This window comes from Borostomias antarcticus, assembly GCF_949987555.1.
Source record: "Borostomias antarcticus genome assembly, chromosome: 17".
NCBI classification, from domain to species: Eukaryota; Metazoa; Chordata; class Actinopteri; order Stomiiformes; family Stomiidae; genus Borostomias; species Borostomias antarcticus.
Genome location: NC_140250.1, coordinates 1,270,533 through 1,289,194, shown reverse-complemented (window position 1 = coordinate 1,289,194; position 18,662 = coordinate 1,270,533). Strand labels below are relative to the sequence as shown.

Sequence of the window (18,662 nt, the reverse complement as noted above, 5' to 3'; positions counted from 1 at the left end):
ATTTCCCACACACTAATATCATCGAGCAATAAGTGCACAATGGCCTGTATGTCGAAGTAATTGTTAGACAGGAGGTGGCGCTAACGGTCAAAATACAACTTAATGACCTCACAAAGATGGCGTCGCTCACCTCCCGGTTTCGTTCCGTTTCTAGAAAAATGGGAAGTTATCTAATACGTTCTGTTATCATAGGTCAGGTAGCTGCGTCTGGAATAACAATGAACACTAACAGAACTACAAAGGTTTGATCCATTTATTTGTATGATTTCAGCTAATGACAAGGTATCTTTACCAACGTTTTAGCTCCACGTGTAGCCTATAATGTAAAAACACATGCTTTGCATTGAGTTGATCGCTTATTAGCAGGCATTCCTGGCGCAAGTCACTGACCGAAAAATGATCTTTGTTTTGAACACATGGAACCAGCCTGTCTGTCTCAAGCTCCCACTTCTTGAAATAGCCTATTTGGCACATACACACACACACACACACACACACACACACACACACACACACACACACACACACACACACACACACAGGCATCCTATGATGGCACAGGCTACTTTATAACAATGTAGTAACATTAGATGGTTGTTTCTTGCCTCTCTCTCTTCTCCGTAGCTGGAGTTTGCTGTGCAGATGACCTGTGATGGTTGTGCACAGTCAGTCAGAGCGGCGCTGGAAGGTAAACCAGGTGAGCATTCAGCCTAGAGCTACCTGTCTGGACGCTCTTCCACAAGTGCTCAACAGTTGGCCTATGGGCTCCTTTCAGAATACAATATATCTTATAGGTAGCCTAAATTACGGCTTAAGCCTTACAGTTACCTATATTGGAATTATTACTGCGTCACATAGCTAGATAGCTATCTTCTATGCTTATGAAACGGGTATTTCCGACCTCGCAATCTGATTGGTTAAGAGCCGTTGTATATTCATGGTACCATGGATAGTCCCTTTAGCTACAGTTCTATTTGAATGATAACTCACATGTTTGTAAGTTGACAAGTATGGTATGACGGGTCTTCGACAAAAATGACAACAAGCTGAAGCTGAAATAAATTAGTGCAATTGACGGGGAGGTCATTTGTGTCACATGCTTTTGACTTTGTGCATTCCAAGAGCCAATTTTGCAACTAACAGACTCATGAATGTCATGCGTGTCCTATCTCATGCTTGCTCAGTATTTGTCACAGTCTGCTAGAGAGAGATACAACCACTCCTTTCAAGATAGCATAACGTCCTCTTGCCATGTAGGCTACTGTGGACTACTAGCTTTTTATCCACAAAACAACATCAGTGGAGAACAACGTTATGGGTTCAACCAGGGCCTGTTTCATGGGACAGAGCTACAAAGCCTCTTCTCACTCACTCCATGTCACTGTATCCCCTTAGCAGGCTCACCCCCCCCCCCCCCTTAGCAAAATATAACCCTTCCCTCCCTCTCTTTCTCTCTCCCCTCCTTTCCTTCTTCCTTGTCCTTCTCCCTTTCTCTCTCTCTCTCTTGCCCTCCCCACTCCCTCCCTCCCTCCCTCTCTCCCTCTCTCCTCCCTGGGTAGGAGTGGAGGAGGTGAGGATAGACGTGTCTCAGGAGCAGGTGCTGGTGGACACGGCGCTGACGTCGCTGGAGGTCCAGAGGCTGATCGAGGGCACCGGCCGCAGGGCAGTGCTGAAGGGCATCGGGGGCGGCCAGCAGGGTGGGTATGGAAGGCCTGGCTGGTGGTGGGTACGGTGGATGGCTCGCGTGCGGTAGTTAGCGCACCGGTTATGGAGGTGTTATTACCAGGCGTTATTACTAGGTAGTGTGTGTGAACGTCAGTGCGATTGCGGGCACGGTTTGTGTGTTCTCACATGAAACGTGTGTTCGTCTGTGTGTGTGTGTGTGTGTGTTTACCAGACCTGGGCGCGGCGGTGGCGATGATGGGCGGGGCCGGGGCCGTCCAGGGCGTGGTGCGTTTCCTGCAGCTGTCCGAGGAGCGCTGCCTGATTGACGGCACCATCGACGGGCTGGAGCCCGGGCCCCACGGCCTCCACGTGCACCACCTGGGAGACCTCACCCTGGACTGCCTCAGGTACGACGGCTAAGGCCCATTTATGTGTCACAAACGTACCGTATCACACAGGTGTCATTTGCAGTGAAATGGTATTGCCAGCTCCTAAGTGTGCTTAAAAACACTGACACTGAACACCAAAAGTCAGAAACCTAGGTGCCATGTTTGATTCTGGTCTTAATTTTGAGGTTCAGGGACCCAGCAAACACGCAACGTCAGGGAGACGTTCAGATCATGTCTTAATAACGTCCGTCGGTCCTGAACACCGTTTGTACGTCTGCTGGACCCCTCAATATTCAAACGTCTGGCTTGGACCCCTCTAAGACGTCTGTGGACGTGCAAAACGGGTTCAATATCTGAACGTTAAAGAAACACATTAATTCTGGCTCCTAATTGGATGTCTTTGGACGTCCGAAAAAGACAAAAAAGACATCTAAAAGACGTCTTTTAGACGTGTCTTTGCTCAGTGGGGAGGGACGTGGCGGGTCAGAGGGATGTGAGCCGTGTGATTCGTGTCTCATGCGTGACCTCCGCTTTCTTCTTCTCTGTTTTTCAACAGCTGCGGAGATCACTACAATCCCCACGGGACACAACATGGCGGCCCGCTGGACTCGGAGAGGGTACAGTTTCCTCATCTTGCCTTTGTTGTGCATGGCGCTCAGTGCAACTGTGATGCAAGTCTCCCCTAAAAGCCATTTTGATAGTAGTTTATGATGTGTGTGTGTGTGTGTGTGTGTGTGTTTCTTTCTCCAGCATGTAGGTGATCTGGGGAATGTTTTGGCCGGGCCTGACGGCAGAGCCTCGTTTAGACTGGAAGACTCCCAGCTGAAGGTAACATACACTCTCTCTCTCTCTCACACACACACACACACACACACACACACTTACCTACCTCATCATTCCGGTGGATCGTACTCGTGACCCCCCTTGCCCCCCCCCCCCCCCCCCCCTCAGGTGTGGGATGTGATTGGTCGATCCCTGGTGGTGGACGCCGGAGAGGATGACCTGGGCAGGGGAGGCCACGCCCTCTCCAAACAGACAGGGAACTCCGGGGAGAGGTGAGGGGAGGGCGTTAGATTTGGTCGGCGTTAGGGAGTTACCGTTATGTTTTTTTTTCTGGTTGTCGACCATTTTCTCTCCCTCCCTGTCCCACTCCCCTCTCCTCATCCATTTCTCTGTGTTCGTTTGGTACAGGCTGGCCTGCGGCATCATCGCTCGCTCCGCCGGCCTGTTCCAGAACCCGAAGCAGATCTGCGCCTGCGACGGGGTCACGCAGTGGGAGGAGAGGGACAAGGTCGTCGCCGGGACAACGGGGCGGAGCCAGACCGCCGCCGGGCCCGCCCCCCTCGCCTCCAACCTGTGACGGGGCCCAGACGCCCAACCTCACCGGCTGGTGATGGCGACGATGGCGGCGGCCGCGATGATGTCACACTAATGACTTGCGCTGTGAGAGAGACGGAGAGAGAGAGAGAGAGAGGAGAGAGAGAGAGGGATCGCTGGGGGGGGGGGTTGAGGGAGAAATCTGCTGTCTCTGTGCCATGACTGAAGTGTGCCTTACATTCGCGCCTCCTTGTGGATTGAAAGCGTTGGTCGTGTTCGGGTCTCCAGGATGATCATCACGACAGCTTTTACCTATTGAATCCATGAGGGGGAGCGAATGACCTTGGAGGGAGAGAGAGAGCAATGACCAATTAGCTTGTCTCCTCAGCTGTCTTTCTTTCTGGGCTGTCTGTGTGGAATCGTCCGGTTGCTGCTTGGCCACTGTCTGGACCGAGTCACGACATTCCAGAATACATTCAGTAGTACAGCTGGTCGCCTCAGTCCAGCACCTGACAAAGTCCTCATGTCGCCTGCTGTTGTTGTTGAGAAACTTGCCAAACTGTTTTGCATTACGATTTAGAGATTGTGTAATTGTGAATGTTTGGTTTATAGTCGGATCTCCATCTGCAGTGATCATATCTGAGATACTCCTTATGTTATAAAACACCACACATTAAACTTTTATGATTGTTGCTATATCTTTATTTGTCTCAAAACGTACCTCCTGGGATGTTTAATGGGATCGTCTGTTGAAATAAATGAGTTGGATTATTTGTTAAACAGCCGTACTCGTTTATAAACGGTTATTGATCGAGTCCATAGTGAAGAATCAGCATTATATCAGCATTATATCAGCGGACTCCCCCGACTTCCCTATTGGTGTTGAATGCCCGTCATTCCACAGAACGGAAGCAGGCGCTACCATTTTGAAGCACAGCAACGCCTAGGTAAGATGGTAGAAATGTGTCCCTTTCTTCTGCTCTATCTCTATTTTAACAATGGAAATGTAGATGAAAACGTTTTGTGTTTAAATACTCGGTCGTGTTCGCTATCGAGCGAGCGTGGATCCGTTCAGATGGGGAACGGGAATCGCAACGCGGTTGTTTCAGCGGAATCGGTCGCGGTTGTTTCAGTGTGTCCATTCTTGTGCGGGAGAGATGTTGAGCAACATTGTCGCCAGTTGTTTCCGTCGAACGTTTTTCCATCTGGTTCTCGTCTCTATATCGAACCGTTTCACATTATTGGGACAAAAAACACATTTTTAATTGGAGTTGGAGAACAATGGGCTAGATCACATTTCCGTCGGGAAGAAGCAGTCAAAAGCATCATTTCCCATAGAGACTAGGCTACAATGCTCTGTTCAAGCAAAGGTCGACGATTTCAAAGGCAGCTTAATAAAAGGCCGTAGCCTAGCGTTTATCTTAAACTATACATATATTTGGCTACCGTTTTTTAATTGAAAACGGGTCATCTTTTGTTAATTGTCCCGAAGGAAGGTTCAACTAGAAATGTGTTGACTATTAAGCCTCGTGCTGCGTCATCAGAAAAGCAGCTTCCTCAACACACCTCGACTGAACCCGGGGTACAAAACACACTCAAGAAGACAGAACATGTCTGGTCCGTGTATGCAGGCTATAGGATATCCACCATTCCATCCATGTTGCGTTTTCTATTATTGCCCTACCCGGAAAATAGAAACGTCATTCCTTGGTGTCATGTTCCGTTTCGCCCGTTTGATTTAGAGCTTTTTTAAGTCAGCAACATGATAGAAGTGTGGTCAAACATAATGGCAGATTGTTCTTTTTTTGACCCGTGAAACGAGGCCAACTTTTTTCTGTTGATCAAAAGCGGGCTGGGTTGAGCCGAGCCTGTAGCAGGCCAGAAACGTCCTGTATGACACAACTCCACCGACGCTGTTAAACATTAACAACTATAGGTGTTTGTAGAGGGACGACAGGTGTAAGCAATGTGGCCGCCATGTTGCTGTCACCTGTCCAGCCTACTCAGATGCCCACCAGGGTGTAGGGAGGGACCAGGCCTTGATATGGGACAAGTCTTGTGGTTGTCTCTTATCCCTCCCAGTCCCAAATGCAGCCTTTAACCCTATCCACCTAACAGTTGTTGAGCTTTCATTTCATTTCAAACCTTTATTTATACTCGTGAAGCACTGAGGTTTTCCTGATGATGCGTTATCAAATCGACAAAACATGCAATGTAGGCTACAGTAATAATACTTAAAAGCAGTTACAGGTTGAAGTACATGGGTCTAGAGCCATGGACTTAAACTCTGTGACTGAAGGAAGGACCTCAAGCTTTAGAGTCTGTTGTAAGGTATTCCAAGTATAAGGAGCATCATGGAAGATGGAGATGGAGTGGATTGAACTTGAACTAAGTGGAAATGTAACCTCACTAGAGATGTCACTATGAAAATTTCACATCACGATTATAGTGACCAAAATTATCTTCGTTATCAGTATTATCACAATACTGTTAAAATATGCTGAACATGTTCAAAAGCTACACTCTGAAAACATTTAACTAAGTTTTATATTGAAAACCACAAAGTTTTGAAATAGCAGCTCTATGCACTTTTAGTTTGCATGAACATTAAAATAATGCATCTTGGAGACTTACTACCTTTGGTTCATGCTGGACAGTATTTACAGTAGAGTTTCTCAAAGCGTGGTAATGGTGAACACGGTTTAAGTGATCATTTTATCGCGATACATTTAATATTTAATGTTTAAGTGATAATTTTATCCGATTTTATCACGGTTTATCATTATACCGGTTATTGTGACATCCCTAAACCTCCCGACCCCTACCTGACCCCTCCCTTCCAGCGCCATGGACAAGAGCAACACGGTGAAGCTCTTCGTGGGGAACCTGGCGCTGGACACCACGCAGGAGGAGCTGTCGGCCATCTTCGAGTCGTACGGTCAGGTGGTGAGCTGCAGCGTGCTGCGGCAGTTCGCCTTCGTCCACCTGCAGGGCGAGGGCGCGGCCGAGCGCGCCATCAGGGAACTCAACGGACGCGAGTTCCGCGGACGCAACCTGGTGGTGGAGGAGTCGCGCGGCCGGCCGCTCCACTCCACCAAGGTGTTCGTGGGCAACCTGAGCGGCATGTGCACCACCGAGGACCTGCAGGAGCTCTTCCAGACCTTCGGCAAGGTGCTGGAGTGCGACAAGGTCAAAGGTGAGCCGAGAAGACCTTGAGAGCATAGCCCCTCTCCCCCACTCCACACACACACACACACACACACTTTTTTTCCTTCAATATCATGGAGGAGATCACAGAGCGGTTTCTTAGGATTGCCGACGCTCCGTGGGTTCACACTGTAGCGCTTTCTTTTCCTGTTCTTGTTGCCATAACAACGTGCCCTTGACAAAAGCGGAACGTTTTTTTGTTTTTTTTTACCGTTGTGCGGCCGCTCCCTGTTATTAACCGTTAAAAAATGTGACGGTTCAGAGAGAGAGACCTACAGAAAGAAAAAGACCTACAGTGTGACCACGACCTGAGCAGTCTGTGTGTACAGAGCTGATTAGCAGAAACATCTGTACCCAGTGTATGTTTACACAGCTGTATGGAAATGTGTGTTTAGCTGTGTACACTCAAGTAATGCATGCATTCTAGTATTAGCGTGTGCGTGTGACAAGCAGTATGTGTGTGCATGTGTGTGTGTGCGCGCGGCATGCCCCCCCGTGGTTCTAACTGGTGTTCCTGCGCTGAATGATAGCCAGGCTCTCGTCTTCCGCAGGCTACGCCTTCGTCCACATGGAGAACAAGGAGGAGGCGCTCCAGGCCATCGAGGCCCTGCACGGCACCTCCTTCAAGGGCCGGCCGCTCTCCGTGGAGCTGTCCAAGGTGCAGCCGTCCAAGCAGACGCCCACGGGGAAGATCCCCTGCGTCAGCTGCGGCAAGCAGGGCCACTACGCCGGGGAGTGTCCGGCGGGCAAGCCCTCCCTGGAGCAGTACCAGAGCCAGGCGGCGGTGCTAGCGGCGGCGGCGGCGGCGGCGGCCGGCCTACCCCTGCAGGTCCAGCAGAGCGTGCACAACTCGGTGTACAACACGTCGACCTTCGACCCCACCTACGCCGCCCTCACCGGGCTGACGGCCGGGTCGCGCGCCGACGGGAACCACGTCAACCAGGCGGTGTACGGCGCCCTGGCCAGCCAGGTGTACGGGCAGTCGGTGGCTAATCAGCTGTACGGGACCGTGGCGGCGGCCAATCAGGCGGCGGCGATGAGCCAGGGCGCCACGCAGGTCTACGGCTCCATGACCCCGAACATCTACGGGCAGATGACCACGCCCGCGGCGGCTGCTGCGGCCGCGGCCGCCTACTCCACACCGGTCTACGCGCACGCCATGGCAAACCACCCGGTCTACCTGACCGCCCCCGGCATGGAGATGCAGGCGGCCGCCATTAACCAGGCCTACGCCATGGCGCCCGCGCTCTACGGCACCGCCACGCCGGCCTACGGACACATGGGGGCGATGGGCGCCACGGCGGACCCCGGCGCGCTGTTCGAGGCCGCCAGGGCGCACTACTTCGCCCAGGGCCAGCAGGTTCTGGCAGAGCAGCAGACCGTGGCGGCGGCGGCGGCCGCGGCGGCCAAGTCCGGCGAGCGGGACCGGAGCCCCCTGAGGCGGTCGGCGGCGCCGCTGCTGCCCGACCCCGTCATGAAGCCCTTCATGTACCAGAGGGCCAAGCGGAGGCCCCTCCTCCCCACGCCGGCCGGACGGGCGGCGGAGGAGGCGGCGGAGGCGGCCGAGGACCCCATGACCAGGTACCGAGGCCCCGCCCCCCTCTTGCTCTCTCCGCCTCTGTCTCTGTCCGTCTCTCACTGGTACTGTCTTTGTGTGTCTCTCTCTCTCTCTCTATATCTCCCTCTCCTTCTCTCTCTCTCTCTCTCTCTCTCTCTCTCCCTCTCTCAAACGCTGTCCTCGCTCTCTGTCTCTCTCTCTCTCTCTCTCTCTCCCCCCCCCTCTCTCTCTCTCTCTCCCTCTCCTGTGTGGCAGATTTCCGGAAAAAGGAAGTGGTCCACTGTAGATAACCTCCCTGTCTCTCCCTCTCTCTCTCTCTCTCTCTCTCTCTCTCTCTCCCCCCCCCCCCCTCTCTCTCTCTCTCATTCTCTCCCCACCCCCCCTCAGATACTATGCGGAGTATTACCAGCAGTACCAGCAGCTCCAGCAGTATCCTCAGTTCCAGTACGCCGCCTACCCCCCCCCCAACTCCGTGACCGCCATGCCCGCCCAGCAGGTGGCGACGCTGGACGCGCTGAGACCGTCGGTGGTGCCGGCCGCGGCCGTGGCCGCCGCCATGGCGGGGCCCCGAGTGTATGAGCCGCCGTTGCCGCCGCCACGCAAGGAGGCCGTTCTCCGCCGACCCGAACTCTCCCTCCACACGCCCGAGCCCCCCTTCCGATAGTCACCTCCTCTCGTCTGACCCCCCCGACCCTTGACCCCCGCCACCCTCCTCCTACCTCCCCGCAGCGGCTGTTTGTGTGGTTTGATAGTGTGTGTGTGTGTGGGGAGTGTGTGGTATTGAGGGCTTGGTTAACACACACTGAGGACCTGAGCCCGTCAACCTTGGTCCTAGCAACACACGTGCAACGCGCGCCACACACACACACACACACACACACACACACACACACACACACACACACACACACACACTAACTAGTGTAGTTAAGAGAAGAGTCTCATCTCATCATTGCTGGGCATTGTTTTAGGTAGTGGCAGTCAAACCAGTGCCAGTCTGAGTCACACCCTGGCCAAATCAGGCTCAACGCCCATCAACTCTACAGGTTCAGCTGGTTTAGAAGAAATTCAATTCAGATTTTCTGCCTTTTTTTAAAATGAGTTAGCTTCCTGTGAGGCCGGTCTGTACACAGCAGCAGGCAGCAAGACCTACTTTTTGCCTTATTTTTATTTGTAAAAAAAAAAAATTGGGTGGGGGCGGGGTTTATTGATCATGAAAACCAATCAGATGAGACGGGCGGAGCTCATGTATTCTCTGCACTGTGTGTTTGATAGCACCAGGACTGATGGCTCTGAATGTCTTTCAATGCTTTAGGACTGGTGTGTGTGTGTGTGAGAGAGAGGAGAGAGAGAGAGAGAGAGAGAGTGACGTTGGCTTTTAAGTTGTCACAATGTTATGCCTCCACACACACACACACTCACACACACACACCTGTAGACGCGGCCTTGTTCGCCCACTAGCTCACAACCATGGGAGTTTGTAAAGCACACAGGCACTCTAGAAAGTATTCCTCTACCTTCTCCTTCCCACCTTCCACCTCTCCGCACCGTAACTCCTCCACTGAAAGGCACTGCTGGATTTCTCTACTCTAGGAGTGCTGTCTGTTCTGCACCGAGCTACCTCTGGCATTGGGCGATACAGGCGAGGTGAAGCGGCGGCCATGTTGCGTCTGCCCGCGGTCACCCACTACAGTATCGGTGTCAGTTAGCCTGGCAGGGGAATGCCACATTTTCAATGACAATGATTGATTTCTACCTACCTGCCGATCTATAGTCTTACTCAACTGAGAGGCCTTTTTACATGTTGATTGTTTTGTTTTTCGTTGTCGTACTTTGTTTTGTGCCGCAAGTTGAAATGTAAATGTGCCCCCCTCACCCCCGCTCGGCTTGCGAGATGATTTCTTTTAGCGGTCGAGTCAACTTTTGAGGAGTCCTAGAATTGTGATGTTGTGCCTAAGCTTCGAGTGAAGTGCATTATGGGAGGGACCTCCATATTTTTTGAAGTGCTTTTTTTTTTTTTTTTTTTATTGCTATGATTCAGTGGTTTTAATGGAAAGCTAGCTAGCGATGTCGGAAAGCTAGCTAGCGATGTTAGCTTAGCGTCGATGAACTCTGGAGAGGTGAAGCAGTGCCTTTCAGCCCAGACTCTCCTTGCACCCCTGCCAGACCTCTACTCTTCCCTTCCCTTCAACCACATCTGTGGTTTTTTTAGTGATTTAGTGAGTTATGTATCCCATATATACTCTCACACACACATACACACACTTGCATCATTCGTAGGACTCGGCTACAGTTTGCGAAATGTCTTGTTTGTTTACCATGATGTCTTGAGACGGTATTTTTTAGAACTATTATAATTTGTTGCCTTTTTTTTTTTAAATGAGAAAAGAAAAAAAGAGAATACCAGCATGCTTTTTAAATATGTACGTACAATATACCCACCATGAAAATAAAGAATGTTTATGACTACTGTGGTGAAGACAACAAAAAAACTGAGGAGCTTTTGGAGGTTTTTCCCCCCCCACTTCTTCCTGTTTGACCTCACTTCCTGTCTCTCCCCTGTCACATGACCACCAGAGCCATATGGTTGACAGCCGGGGGGAGGAAGGTGTAGAGCCCGGCCCAGCTCTGTCCCGCCCCCCTCCCTCCCTCCGCCCCTCTGCCCCCCGCCTCCCTGGACGGGGTAAGTCTGGGGTTCTGCCGGCGTTCCCTCTCTCTCCAGCCTCTCTTGACACACACACACACACACACACTTGTGCAACTAGTCACAGAGTATGTAACTTTGACTACTTGCCTCCTGTTCTTGGCTTTACCACCTGTGCTGTATCAGTGAGAGATTTCGATTCACTAGGTTTTGTGTATGTACACACACACACACGCGCGCGCATACGCATGCACACACCCGAGAGCTGGTGAGAGGAACACAGATAGAATGGCTCTGGAGCATTTTGATCTGTGGGGCAGGGGCCGGGGTACTGGGGCCGGGGGTTGGGGGGGGACTCGGGGTTGTGTGTGTGTGTGAGCGTGCGCGTTTGTGTGTGTGTGTGTGTCCGGTCCGGTCCCTCTCTCTCCACCACCACCACCACCACCACCTTGTCTGTCTGTGTCCACTGCCCCTGTAGACCTGCATGTGTCTTTGCTCCGCCCACAAACCGAGTTCGCCGCCCCCTTACACCTGACTTGACTAATCATCTCGACTGAAACTAGGTTCCCGGCCATCCGGACGCGGCGCCGGTGCGGCGCGAAGTGAGAGGAGGGGGGAAGACTATAAGCGTCGCGCAACGCAGTGGGAACTCTGTCTGTCTCTCCATCAAGGTAATGGAAAAAAAACAACAAAAACAAACGCACTGCCCTCGACCCCGCCCCCCCCCCCCCCTCGTCCAACCCTCTGACTGTGCCTTGACCGAACCCCCCCCCCTCCTCCTCCGCCATCACTCCCCTCGTCTGTACAGCTCCCTCGCCCAGCTGTGTTGACTCGGCCCCCGGAGGCCTCTCTCTGCTCTACGGCGCCCCCTGTGACTTCCTGTCTCGCCTCGCCAGCACTAGAGACTGCCCGCCCCCTCCCCGTTCTGCTGTTGTGTGTATGTGTGTGTGAGTGTGTGAGGGAAAGAGAGCGATATTCCTTTTGGGAGAGAGAAAGAAAAAAGTGAATGCGAGCAAATGTGTGTGTGTGTGTTATGGATCTTCCCTGCCACGCCCCCCCCCCCCTCCGCTAGCCAACTCCTCGCCGCCGTTCCGCCGCCCCCCCCCCCCCCCCCCCCGACCCCTTCCCTGCGCCTCTCTCCGCCGTACACAATGTTTGCCGCCGCCATCTCCGCCGCCATCTTGGATCCGGGTGCAGGCTCCGGCTACGACCTCCGCCCCCCCCCCCGATCCCCCTACCCCTGTAACCACGAGTGACCATGAGTGGGCCGTGTGTGTGTGTGTGGCGCTCGCTAGACACCGGACAGACAGGCCCCGCCTCCCCCCACAGGCCCCGCCCCCCCTGCATACACCATCTTGTTTTCTCTTTAAGAGACCGTAGTTCCCGGAGCTTTTTTAAAACTACGGTGACGCTGGGGCTTGCAGTGGCTGCGCGAACGGGACTCCGATGGCCGCCGCCTCCTCCTCCTCCTCACACCTCACCCTCCGACCCCGTTCAGGCCGAACCCCCGTTCTAACTAATTGACCTCCGTCCGGAGGGTAACATTGGGTATTTTTCATTGGCCGAGTCCAGCTTCCTCACGTCGGCCTGTCAAAGACGTCCTATAAGACCAGGATGTGTCCGTTTACTTCCTGTAGACTGACACAGCGGTAATCTCGGATTAGGACTCCTATAGGACGTTTTTGGTACGGCGGCGGCAGCAGCAACAACAACGACAACGACGAGGACGACTGTGAATCAGCTGCTCTTCCTGTTGACCCCCCTTCCTCCCCCCACTCTGGCTCCACTTGTTGGGTTGTATGTGTATATCTGTGAAGAATGCACACACACACATACACACACACACACATACAGACAGACAGATGCACACACACGACTGGGCTGTGATGTGCCCTGGACAGCTGGGAGGAGGAGTCTTGATGTAAGTGGGCGGAGTCGAGACAGAGTGGGGGGGGGGGGGGGTGTTCTCCACTTCTCTGCCTCTCCAGTAAAAGGATGGATGATAGATAGATAATATAATATAAGGACCCCTCGCCCCAGTCCATCCCTAACCCCTCTGTCCTGATCCTGGAGAGCCTAGGTCAAGGTGGAGAGGTCAGACCAGTGCTCCCCCCCAGTGGCGGTGATGACGCTGTGGGCTAGGGGGGGTCACCAAAGATCGGGGGGGGGGGGGCACTGGGGCTTCAACGCCAAACACTCTAAACAGATTTTATTGGTTGGTCCTTTTGATCACAGATGCACTATTTGGGGGGGCGGGGTTTAGATTTTACAATCTCCCTGATTAGGATTGGCTGCCTGGAATCCCTCCCACTCCATCCTCACCACTGTGCTGAATGGACACAGAGGGGGAGGAGCCTGAGCTGCTAAATGCTCGCCTTGCATCCCGAAGCCCCCCCCCCCCCCCCACTCTCCGCTCTCACTGACAACACACCTTGCTGCAGCCCCCCCCCCCGCCTCCCCCCCCCCCCACTGCCTGCCCCCCCCCCCCCTACTTCCCTACTACACCCACAGGACAACCAAAGATGCTACCAGACAACGATTCCACCTAGCTTAGCTTAGCTTAGCAGGACTGACATGTATTTTAGCCCGGATGTGTGAATACTGGATAGGTTTACGAATTATGGCATCCATAATCAACACTATATTGCTTACACCTGTTCGAAGCCCAATTACATCAGAACTGATTGTGGTGGTAGTAGTGGGGGGGGGGGGGGGGGATATGGCCGCTTTGGGAGCAGGCTTCTCTCTTACCCATCCTGCCCCCCAGGGGTGGTTCTGGGGTAATTGCCAATAACCACCTCTGCCTTTTTCCTCCCAGTTAGTTTCATAATCATTTTCACCAAAATCACACAGGTACCTCTTCCCACCTTCCACGCTTACAAATAGTGTTACGTACCTGTAACTAAGCTCCCTTAATTAGGTAAGTGGGACAAGGGAAGTGTAGTTGCAGATGTTGATGTGTCCGACCTTCCAAAGCTGCCAGAGACCGACTCCCCGGTTTAAGGGCTACTGAATGTGAAGGGTTCAACCCTCCTGTTCACTATTCATACTCTGTATATTATACATGTGCAAACTTACTCAGTGAATGGCTTAATTTCCTGCGGCATTATACAATATACATGAAGATGGAGGAAGTAGTTTATGCAATATTCCAAGGACATCCATGACACCAGGCCTCCAGGGTCATTTAATGAGGGGGTTTTAGTAGTGTTGAGACATTTGGTGCATATTTCCATTTTACAGGGAAAAGCCTCAAATATGCATGTAGTAAATAGGCTACATTATTATTCCTTATACACAAATATGTATACTGTATCTCCCTGTTTTTGAATTGCTTGTCTTGAAGCACTGTACAATCTGCATGGTATTCAAGAATAAATTGGGTTTTCTTTTTGGAAAACGTTTTCAGCCTCTCCTCATTCTCTTGTGCATTAAACTGTCTGGATGTAGGCCTACATGCTGTTCTTATACAATTCATCGGTCAGTTATTTAAAACATAAATGTAGCTTAGGATAATTTAAGATCTGGACAGGAACGAGGAAACTCAAGTGTTCCTGGCTGTGGATCACCGCTCAGACAGTCACTAACAGCAACAGGTGTTCTCCAGGAACCATAAACCTCTCTTCCTCCTCCGCGAGGCCTGATTGACAGCCCGCCTCCCCACTCACAAACCGTCATACCTTCTCAAGCCCCGCCCCCAACCAGAGGCCTGCCCCCCTCACACCTTTTTAGGGTCAGAACCTGACACCCACGCGCCCGGGTTCCCATACTTATTGGGGCGCGGTCACGTGTGTCACTTTTGACCAGGAAAGGAGCACCGGCTAGCAGGGTCTTCTGGTAGTGGGAGCAGCACCTACGCACAGGCACCTCGCACCCGTGGAGTCTGGACTCTGCAGCCCCTCTCTCTTTCTCCTGACACCCTCGGATAGCGAGTCCTCTAGTCCTCAGGAGGGTTCCTGTACGCCCCGTTATCTACCGTAGACAAAGTGTACCCCCGCCCCCCCGATTCTTCCTAACCTGAGGGGACGCTGAAAAGTCCTGACTGAGGCGAGATGATGGCCGTCGAGACGCAAGTGCAATATACCACCTCGTATATGACGTCCGAGGAGATCTACATGACGCAGGAAGACGACTGGGACAGAGACCTGCTGCTGGACCCCGCCTGGGAGAAGCAGCAGAGGAAGGTAGGTTCGGCTTGATCCGGTTCACCTCGGGGCTGCATTCGGGCGCCCGGCACGGAACGAGTTCTGTGCCATGCAAGTGCTATTAAGTATGACTGAGTCCAACTAACAAACCAATGGGCAGAATGAGATGGATGTCGCTTATTAAAAGCCCCTTGTTCAAAGTGTGATAAAGTTGTCGAGTGAAACAGCACAAACGACAAGTATTTTTTGTGCGCCTTGGCCAAGGAGTCTATAAGGAGACGGCGGCGCGCACCTGGCCTCCCCTCTCTTGGAGCTGTGTGAGCAGTTGATATTTCCGTCGTGCAACTTTCTCAGTGTTGTCTTTCAGCTACCCCCCTGTCAGGCTCCCGAAGACTGTGTCTAAATATACCCTCGTCTCAGCCCGCACACGCATCGAAACGGAGCTATAAAACATGTTGGACATGTGCGCTTTTACGCGCGGACATTCCCCGGTTTTTTCACCAATATAGGCTCGAGCACCTAAACAAGCCAGTCATAACGAAACACAGTGAGAGCAACTCTCCGGTGTATGATTTGGCCTATATTATGGAATTGTGAAACATTAAAGGTTGAACAGTATAGGCCTATATCCTATAGGATACTACACAAACTCCCGGTCAAAGCTCCACTTGTAAGTTACTCAGAAATCTTTTTTTGACTTCGGGAAGTGGAGTAAGTTTACAGTAGAGTGAGGGGAGGGGAGGGGGGGAGAGATGGGAGGGGAGGGGGGGAGAGATGGGACGGGAGGGGGGAGAGATGGGACGGGAGGGGGGGGGAGATGGGACGGGAGGCGGGAGAGATGGGACGGGAGGGGGGGGAGATGGGACGGGAGGGGGGGAGAGATGGGACGGGAGGGGGGGGGAGATGGGACGGGAGGCGGGAGAGATGGGACGGGAGGCGGGCCCGCCCGTTGTCTTGGCGATCAGCTGGCCTCGCCATGGAGACGAGTGTGACAGGTGCGTTTTAATGAGCTGTCAAGTCTAAAAGTCAATGGGCTGATGAGGTTGACGTCCGCGCGACCTAAACTTGGACAATAATAAAGATATGCGTATGACCACATACACAGGCCATTCGTGCAAGTGGTCAGCTCTCATACATTTATGACTTCTGGTCATTGTATCAGATGTAGCCTACTACTTCAGATTTAATACTTTACTTTCAATACTATCAGAAGGAGGCATATAATTTATACTTCTGACAACACTTAATCTCCACGAAGATGTGGATCACTCCATGAGCCCGTAGCAATGAAATGACTGCAATCTCTTAGTGTACTGTAGGTGGTCCTTCCAACCAGCCCTGGACATCAGGCTGAAAATATCTTATGATCTATGCTATTTTAGGTATGTAATGGCTTGCTACTATTATTATTACTTAAATAATTTGCGGTCTGGGCCAGTATCAAGTGATACCCAGTGCAACCTGTCATGTGTGTCACAGCCGTACTAAAGAATTGGTCATTGCTGAGATCACAGGGATTGATTGCGGCGAATCTGCATAGATCTGCATAAAAGTGTCCCTCAAACAGCAGCGCTGAGGAACTGTGACAAGCCTGAGAGAACTCAACAGATGGCGGCACTCAGAGAGAGAGAGAGACGGAGAGAGAGAGACGGAGAGAGAGAGGGGGAGAAATGGCAGGGCTTGTAGATGTACACCCCGGGTTAGTTTTACAGACCCGCAAATAAACATGCACCTAAAAATACTCCTGAACTCGTTCTGTTCCTCGTCCCCTCCCTCCGGCGCGATTCCTTCCCTCCGTCCCTAAGGGTCAAAGCTGCTCTTGGCCTCCCCTCCCTCGTTCTCTCAGTCCCCCTCACGCCGTCTCTCTTTCTCGACAAGTTGTCGAAGTGGCGAAATGTCCCTTTTCCTTTTTTTTTCCCATCTCTCTCTCTCAGAGTGACACGGCGACAGACGCGGTGTCGGTGCGGCTCCACCTTTAGATGTCCCCCCCGGGGGCTCTGGGTCACCGCTATCTCTCCCGTGTCTGACGGCACGTCAGGAATAAAACGGCCCAAGAAGTTGATATCATCTCATAAATATAGACGGTGCATCATTTTGCGGTGAAATGAATATGAAAGAAGCCCCCCCCCCTCTCCCCCCCGACCACCTGCTCCCCCTCCATCTGTGAGATTTCAGATCCTGATAAAATTAAGTGTTTGTCAACACACGGGTGAATATGATACAGTAATGGAAATTAGACACAAGACTAATCTTCATCGGTACTGTAAATCGTGACTTTGGTCATAAAGACAGAGGTCAGCCTTCAGATTTGTTCCAGAGGGTTAGGGCGTTGATTCGCCCCGTGGTTTTGAGAGATAGAGAATTTGATTTGATGTCAATGGTAGAACATTTAATCTTAGGCTTAGATGTTTGTAAGCATGCGGCCACTCTTGGAATTTAGAGATAACCGCAGTTGAGAGGAAAGAGAGTGAAAGATTCTGTTTTATACTCTTTTCTGGCTTCATCTTAGCCTGTCTCCACCCATCCATGAGCGTACAGTGCACATCTCTCAAGTAGGCTAGGCTATCCATATCCTTCCACAACACCACAACACAAGTGGCTGTACTCTCACATGAAGTGTATTCTAGTGAGGTCCCTTCAAGCCTTCATAAGCGGACACAGGTGCTTCACAGCGCATAAGGCCTTTTAGATAAAAAAAATAGTGAATACAGTTGATTATTAGATATGCAGTTAGCTATTTTTCATGAATTGTTTACAAAGCGTCTATGTAGGTCTTAAAAGGCATATTAAGCTTCACAAAGCCTTCATAACACTTTGTTGAAAGTGAGTCCAGTGAGCTAAATCCACAGCAGAGTGAATCACATAGTCTGGGTGTTCAGCTGCTAATTGGCTAACTGAATGACTGGCTTCCTAGCGTAGCTCTGTGCTAGCACTAGCCTATAAATACCCATTACATGGCTGCAGTAGGCTCACAGGCTGCCTGTCACACACATCATCTGGCTAGCATTAGCATGTTAGCTCACATTGGAGAAGGTGAATGGGAATGTAGCCTACTGTATGTATGCCCCTGGGAACGGTCATCCATGATCAAATTAAATCATCCGTTCCAGTGAACCGGCTGGCTAATTGCTGTCAACACCTCCGTTTGCCACTTCCACTACGATGTCCGACGTTCTTAACTGACCTGTCTCATTAAAAGCTCCGCATTTGTAGACTTTTATAGGAAGAATTAATGATTAAACTGTGTGATAGTGTGTTTTACCTGACGCACCAGATTGCTTCGCATAACCATCTGGGAATTCTCCATTGGAAATTGTTTGGAAAAGGGCGGGCACTTTCAAAAGTACTCTGCAGGTGATTGGATGAACCATCTGAAAAAAATCTGAAAAGGTCCTATCACATGCTGACTTCAGCCGCTCCTCGCTGTCATCAACCCGCCCAGCGTAGCTGTTTGTATTTCTAATTCCTCAGAACCAACGCTGATTGGTCAGATCGTTTTCTGATCGGGCTCAAAGTGGTCTCTATCCAGACTGATTTGCGTGTCACAACGTGAGCTCGCGACAGCAGGATGGTCTCACCAGACGAGTCTTATCCATCTTCTGGTCAAAGTTTTGCAATAAGATTGGTGACACTTTGGGTCATAATTAGTTTTAAGCATTTGATAGAAGTCTATTCTGGTGTAGTGTATTCTACAGAGGGACCACTGGAGCACAGGAAATATTGACAATTTTCTGATA

At 51.5% G+C, this 18,662-nt stretch overlaps 2 protein-coding genes across 5 annotated transcripts; both read left to right on the top strand.

Moving 5' to 3' along the window:
* The first annotated feature begins 126 nt into the window (after positions 1 to 126).
* ccs (copper chaperone for superoxide dismutase) lies at positions 127 to 3,526 on the top strand. Its single transcript, XM_084451677.1, has 8 exons — positions 127 to 242; positions 625 to 697; positions 1,560 to 1,697; positions 1,898 to 2,072; positions 2,611 to 2,671; positions 2,805 to 2,882; positions 3,006 to 3,109; positions 3,246 to 3,526. Exons 1-8 carry the CDS (start codon positions 159 to 161, stop codon positions 3,412 to 3,414), a joined length of 882 nt encoding a protein of 293 aa, XP_084307803.1. The 5' UTR covers positions 127 to 158; the 3' UTR covers positions 3,415 to 3,526.
* Positions 3,527 to 4,274: 748 nt separating this feature from the next.
* rbm14b (RNA binding motif protein 14b) lies at positions 4,275 to 14,158 on the top strand. Of its 4 annotated transcripts, XR_014630843.1 has the most exons (6): positions 4,275 to 4,318; positions 6,215 to 6,567; positions 7,109 to 8,159; positions 8,524 to 10,819; positions 11,344 to 11,451; positions 12,152 to 14,158. XR_014630843.1 is itself a non-coding variant. In XM_084452196.1 (4 exons), exons 2-4 carry the CDS (start codon positions 6,219 to 6,221, stop codon positions 8,798 to 8,800), a joined length of 1,656 nt encoding a protein of 551 aa, XP_084308322.1. In that variant the 5' UTR covers positions 4,275 to 4,318; positions 6,215 to 6,218; the 3' UTR covers positions 8,801 to 14,158. The 4 variants fall into 4 exon arrangements, 2 of the variants coding, with proteins under 2 accessions (XP_084308322.1, XP_084308321.1); XR_014630844.1 differs by having other exon boundaries at positions 11,344 to 14,158; XM_084452196.1 differs by having other exon boundaries at positions 7,130 to 8,159; positions 8,524 to 14,158.
* Positions 14,159 to 18,662: the final 4,504 nt, after the last annotated feature.